The sequence below is a fragment of the Aedes aegypti genome, chromosome 1, assembly GCF_002204515.2.
Source record: "Aedes aegypti strain LVP_AGWG chromosome 1, AaegL5.0 Primary Assembly, whole genome shotgun sequence".
Lineage (NCBI taxonomy): Eukaryota > Metazoa > Arthropoda > Insecta > Diptera > Culicidae > Aedes > Aedes aegypti.
In genome coordinates, this window is record NC_035107.1 from 263,484,068 (window position 1) to 263,490,976 (window position 6,909).

Here is a 6,909-nt window from a genome sequence, read left to right on the forward strand (position 1 = left end):
TTCTTTTTGTAATTACTTTCACTCAAAGTAGTTTACTCGCATAGAGACATAGAGGGCAGAGGGTATTTTCGTACTTGCCACACGAAATTCTATAACTGTGGAATTATTCATATAATTTATAGACGCAACATTCTAAATCTACATTTGACTTTTTCCCTAACATGATGCAATGCGACTCTTCCCACATTTGTTCTGTTGAAACAGTCATCCCTCACGTGTCTGTTCACACTAATTGGACCGCGGATTATTTTCCATGCCAGGTACTAAACCAACCGACCGAAATCCCATCAAATCATACATTCCAATCTGGAACCGGGCACATGAACTTTCAACCTGGCATAAACGCGCTCGTATTTCTACAAAACCGTAACATTTCCATTCGTTACTACATACATTCCATCTCATTATCGTCACGAAACGCTCGTACAGTGGCGGACAAAAATTATCAAAAATTTTCTGTCGACATTTGTTCTAATTCCCAATGTTTCAACATTGGGTAACCTATTAATACTATACCAGTGAGGAAGCTTCAGAATCATTTTCAAAATTTTATTTTGAATCCTCTACATAGCTTTCTTCCTGGTATTGCAACAGCTAATCCATATTGGTACAGCATACTACATAGCTGGCCCAAAAATTTGTTTGGAGGTCAAAAGCTTGTTATTAAGGCAAAGTTTCGATTTTCTATTAATAAGTGGATACAGACATTCTACATATTTGTTACATTTGGCTTGAATGCCCTCAATGTGATTTTTGAAAGTTATTTTTTCTTTATCCAGGGTTCAATACTTAACTTCATCTAACCAATTTATGGGTCTCTCATCGTGACAACATGTCTACTTGAAGGTTTGAAATAAAGAGCTTTTGGTTTATGTGGGTATATTATTAGTTGAGTTTTGGAAGCATTAGGAGAAATCTTCCATTTTTGCAAGTATGAAGAAAAAATATCCAAACTTTTTTGCAATCGACTACAGATGACACGCAGGCTTCGTCCTTTGGCGGAGAGGCCTGTGTCATCCGCAAACAAAGATTTTTGACATCCCTGAGGTAACTCAGGTAAGTCAGATGTGAAAGTGTTGTATGATATTGGTCCCAAAATGCTGCCTTGAGGAACACCAGCTCTTACAGGAAGTCTTTCAGATCTGGGGTTCTGATAATTAACCTGAAGTGTACGATTTGATAGGTAACTTTGAATTATTCTAAATTAAAGTGTTTTAATTTTACAATCAAGCCATCATGCCAAACACTGTCGAATTCTTTTTCTATGTATAGAAGAGCAAGACCAGTAGAATAGCCTTCAGATTTGTTGGAACGGATCAAATTTGTTACACGTAAAAGTTGATGAGTGGTCGAATGTCAATGGCGGAATCCGAACTGTTCATTGGCAAAAATTGAATTTTTATTAATGTGAACCATCATTCTGTTCAAAATGACCTTTTCAAAAAGTTTAATGATAGAGGAAAGCAAACTGATTGGACGAATGCTAGAAGCTTCTGCAGGATTTTTGTCTGGATTTAAAACTGGAACAACCTTAGCATGTATCTATTTGTCATGAAAATATACCAATTGTTAAATATATCAACTAAGAATGGTAAGCTACTTTCTGGAAGTTTCTTGATGAGGATGTAGAAAATTCCATCATCGCCAGTAGCTTTCAGATTTTTAAATTTTTTAATAACAGCTCTCAATTCTTCCAAATTAGTCTCCCAGAAATTTTCGAAAACATTTTCTTGATTGAGAATGTTTTCAAAATCCTGAGTAACTTGATTTTCTTTTAGAGTAAGTCCTAAATTAATAATCTGCATGCTTTTAAACTGCATAGCATGTTTTTGAGCTTTTATTGCAATTAGTTAGTAATAATTTGTTTTCCCCCATCAATGCCGGTATTGAGATTTTTATTTAATTTAAGATAATTTCCAAAAAGGCTTAGAGCCAGGGTCCAATTGAGAAATTTTATTTGCAAAATTTTTGTTTCCTAATTGTGAAAAACGTTTCTTGATTTCTATCTGCAAATCCTGTCATATAATTTTCATAGCAGGATTGCGAGTGCGTTGAAATTGCCTTCTCCTCACGTTTTTAAGACGGATCAAGAGTTATCATCATCGTCTATAATCACGGATTTAAATTTTCCTTCACATTTTGGAATTGCAATGCTCCTGGCTTCAACAATGGAATTTGTTAAAGTTTCAAGAGCATTGTCAATATCAAGTTTTGTTAGCAAAGAAATGTTAACATCAAGATTAGAGTCAATATATGTTTCATATATATTCCAGTCGGCTCGAAAATAATTGAAAGTGGAACTAATAGGATTGAGAATCGCTTCATGGGATATTTGAAATGTAACAGGGACATGATCAGAATCAAAATCATCGGGAGTTACCAGTTGGCTACAAAGATGACTAGACACAGCTACGACCAAATCAATCGTAGAAGGGTTTTAGAAGCGGAAAAACTAGTAGGTCCCTCAGGGTATTGAATTAAGAAATATCCTGAAGAGCACTCATCGAATAAAATACTGCCGTTGAAAATGTTTTGCGATGTTTGGCATTAAATTCACCAATTACAAAAAAGTTTGACTTATTGCGAGTCAATTTCCGCAAGTCATTTGGAAGCAAATTAATTTGCTGCCCAGTGCATTAAAAAGGCAAATAGGCAAAGATTTTCTCCTTTCTGGTATTACGTCTTCATTGGAACAGAGTCTGCTTCTCAGCTTAGTGTTACGCATTTTCAAAGTTATAACCTGAGAGTTTCTTTTTGTGAATTGACCATTTTTGCATTTGTATATTATGTGGAAAGCAAGAAGACACTCTTTACCCTGGGAATTCAAGAATTTTCTAGGAATGTTTTGTGTGGATGTCTGAGATTTTTACAGTATTTTCCAAAATTTAAATACAGTCATTTCTCGATTATATCACGGATTCAAAAAAATTTGGCGTGATTTACCGAAGCGTGATAAAATGAAAATGTTTTTTCAGCCATATAATTTTCTTCAAAATTTGAGCTTTATGATGCAGAAATAGAGCGAATGAAAAGGAAATCACGTGAATGATGGGTCAAATAGATATATGATGGTTGTTTAGGGTTATTTTTCAATGAAAAATGTATGGAATTCATACAATTATTGTGGCATGATAAAATCGAAGAGAAACCCGTGCTTAAATCGAGAGTGATATAATGAAACATAGTAAACGGTAAACGCGCAGCTATTCAGCAAGACCAAGCTGAGGGTCGTGGGTTCGAATCCCACCGGTCGAGGATCTTTTCGGGTTGGAAATTCTCTCGACTTCCCAGGGCATAAAGTATCTTCGTACCTGCCACACGATATACACATGCAAAAATGGTCATTGGCATAGTAAGCTCTCAGTTAATAACTGTGGAAGTGCTCATGAGAACATTAAGCTGAGAAGCAGGCTCTGTCCCCGTGGGACGTAACGCCAGAAAGAAGAAGAATAATGAAGCGATATTAAAACGAGCAGTGATAAAATCGAGAAACTACTGTATATTAAATTTTGGAATGATATGTAGGATGCATAAATATAAGAAATCAGATAAATCTCACTTGAGACTTTCCACGGGGTTGTCGAAATAACTCAATCAGAAGAGTATGCAAATCCTGAAAGAATCAGTGCAATTTTTCCATATCTATCCGACGAACAGAAACAAACCAGAGTCGTTCAATGATGATTCTGTGCAAATCCGATAGACATAACGCTAACAGAAAAAAAATATACTGTGCATTTTTGTCCGATACGGTTTCAACAACAGCTTACCGCTCCACCACGGCCGACTCGGGCTTATACAGCAATCCAATTATGTTCTTCTTTCGATTCCGATCCCGGAGAGCCGTTTCTTGTGGGCGATTCACGCGCAACTGCTGCCTACTCTTCTCGGCAATCAAATTTCCCACATTCTTCGCGGGCGGTGCTGCACGCTTTTTAAGCTATGGCATTATGATGAGTCGTCGTCTGCTACTAGGAAAATATGAGGGATTGACGGGGCCTTGGCTCTCAAAATCCCCCTCCTTACATTGTGTACAATGGAAAACAAGTGAATGCGAGACATGTGTATGTGGATGTGGTGCACTTTCGAGAGAAGGGCCCCCGCCGTTGATGCTTCGAAGGAAAGTTTTGTTGACTTGGCCTTTCGTTTGATTGCATGTCATGGTTCACTTCAACAGTAATCAAAGCACATAAGCCGATCGACGATGAATGACTGTCGTGACCAGTCAGATCTCCCTCATCTGGTGGGAAAGCTACGCTTCCAAGCATGGGTCGATTCTGGAAGCAAAACTGGTTTATTCAATTTGGTAGAATTTCTCTTCTCAGAACGCCGGAGAAGTGGTTGGGCAAGGTTAGGAAGAAAGTGAAATCCAAAACAAGAACGAGGCGAGGCATGTTCGAAGGGTCAGTGACATTCAGGGATTGTGATGGGTCAAGAATGAAATCGAAAGCGAAGGATTTTTTTTTTTCAATTCATCATCAACTTGAGCATGTTTTATTTCGTTGGTCGTTTTTGGTGATTAGTTAAACTAATTGGCTGCTATTTTCGTTTTCTTTTCTTCTGGAATAATTTCCTACGACACGAGAGAAGAGATAACTACAGGAACGTTTGAGGAGAAAGCTATAAAATGAACTCTTAAGGTTTGGTTCTACAGACTCGAGACAGAAATAGATAAAGTAAAAGAAGAATAGAATAAATTATAGTACAATAGAATAATACAGAGGGGAAGCGAGAGTCTTGAGAGTCCTTAATAGTTACAGTGCTAAACAGCTAGCTATATCTTAGAGAAGATTGTTTGAAGAAAGAGAGACATGATAAAGTGTAGATTTCTTCGTGATTCTCGACTTACACTCAAAATAGTGCATTCTGGTTTAGATTTTTTTTTTCTAATTTTCTTTCTGCTTTGCTGCTTGGTTTGCTTCTCGGTTGGCTAAATAAATTACGATTACTTCCTAACGCTTACTCGAATACGAATGATTTGAAGGGCGGTTCTTTAAATAATTTAATTTAAGTCGGCAAAACAAATCTCGTCTAAATAAATTAAATAAATAAAGGCAAAAATGAGCCCAAAACTATGAAAGGCACATCCGGGCGATATGCCACGAGTATTGGACGGTACTTCGGGCTTAAGAGTAAACTCCTCTAAGGAGTACACTTGCAATCAGTTGCGTATTTTGTGTAACTAATGTTTCGACTATCGTTTCCAGGTCCGTTGGCGGTTGGCGTTGCTTCTTAAGGCTTCTGGGCGCCGTAGGCCAAGTCTTGGGCATCCTGGATGGAACGTCCCCAGCCACCACCGTGTCCAGAGCTGCCACCTCCGTATCCGGTCTCACCACCTCCATAAGATCCTCCCAGCGAGTAGGCATCACCATGGCTCGAAGTGTGGCTGGTGGTGTGGTGTGGGTGGGCAACGACTTCATAGGTGACATGCTTCTCCTGGGACAGCAGCTTCTTAAGTCCGATGATGGCAGACAGGACCAGAGCGATCTTGCCGATGAGCAGAGCCTTACCAGCGATCAGAGCAATAGCTCCCAACAGCAGTGGCAGAAGGGCAGCGGCCTTCAGAGCAACAGCCAATAGAAGTGGGCCCAGGATCTTGGCGGCCTTCTTCTTCTTGCCACGACCTTCAGCAGCAGCGGCATCTTCACCATCATCCAACAAGTTTTCGCTCACATCTTCCAAGGCACGTCCAGTCGAAGTGACGGCATTAACGATATCCGAACCCTTCAGGTCAACCTTGATGGTGTGGGTAGACAGGAAGCTCTGGATACGGGACAGGATCAACTGCTCAATGGACTCATCTCCGCTCAAAGAACGTGGTGCTCCATCAGTTTCAACTCCTGGGGTTTGCACAACAGTCACTCCATCAGTTAACGAGAATGTGCTACGCTTGGCCACAACCTTGTCGAAGAAGCTGAAGATCTTATACTTGACACAGGACACCGAATCAGACTGCAAGCAATCCTTGTAAATACTGCCCATCAAATCACCCTCAGTATTGATGGCATTTCGCGAGGTACGGGTATCTTCTGCTGGTAAGGCTGCCACTACTGCCACCACACATAACACTCCAAAAACTTTGTAAATGAACGCCATCTTCTTCTCTTGCTTTTTTCAGGTACGCACAACCAAGCACTTCCTGTTTCAAAGTTCGTTTTTCACTACCCTTTTTCTTCACGTCTTTTCACGAAAAAACGGTGGAAAACGCACTCCAGCCGGGATCAAACAAACGAAACACACGACAAAATACACGACTTGACCGCCGAGTACAAGGATTGGATATGATATGCTGGTTGCAGAACGTACACCGATTTATATATATGTGATACCTGTTTCCTAATTCCCCACCATATCATCCGAATATTAAATTTTCCTACCGCCACACCACCCGTTTTTACGTATTCATGTTTTTAATATAGCCATAACCGAGCCCCACACTCTCTGTAAATCCATCCCGTTCGCTCCAACGGTTACCTCCGAACTGGGCCTATCCCTCGCTCGCTCTGAACCTTCCACTCGCGGTGTGGGTCCCCGTGTGAGAGTGCACACGATCACGGGCCAGCTCAACGCCGTCCGCCGGGTGGAGCGAGCGAGGGGACTTTCATTCATGCATCTCTCCAGCAGATCCGACCGCCGCCGAACCGATCAACACATCTCAACTCAACGCTCAACTTGAACTTGAGGCTGCAGCCAGGCCAGGCGCGCCAGCGAACAGACGAACCTCTCTCCTGACTGCTGTTGCTGCTGCTGATTGTAATGTGTGCTTCGAAATAAATCGAAATAAAGTTCAATTGTGGCAAAAACGTAAAAACAAATCCTGAAAACGCAAGACTGTGCTTCCTGCTGGTTAGTGATGTAATCGCTTGAGTTTATAATTGAGAAAACCAACTATGTTTCCGTGAAGTAGGT

The 6,909-nt window shown here is 40.4% G+C and overlaps 1 protein-coding gene across 1 annotated transcript; it reads right to left on the reverse strand.

Annotated features, from left to right (window-relative positions):
• Positions 1-4,457: 4,457 nt before the first annotated feature.
• On the reverse strand, positions 4,458-6,679 carry LOC110674098. Its single transcript, XM_021837695.1, has one exon. The coding sequence runs from the start codon at positions 6,094-6,096 to the stop codon at positions 5,233-5,235; it is 864 nt and encodes a 287-aa protein (XP_021693387.1). The 5' UTR covers positions 6,097-6,679; the 3' UTR covers positions 4,458-5,232.
• Positions 6,680-6,909: the final 230 nt, after the last annotated feature.

Coding starts and splice junctions, on each gene's coding strand:
- LOC110674098 (XM_021837695.1), bottom strand. CDS start 6,096: ATGGCGTTCATTTACAAAGTTTTTGGAGTGTTATGTGTGGTGGCAGTA.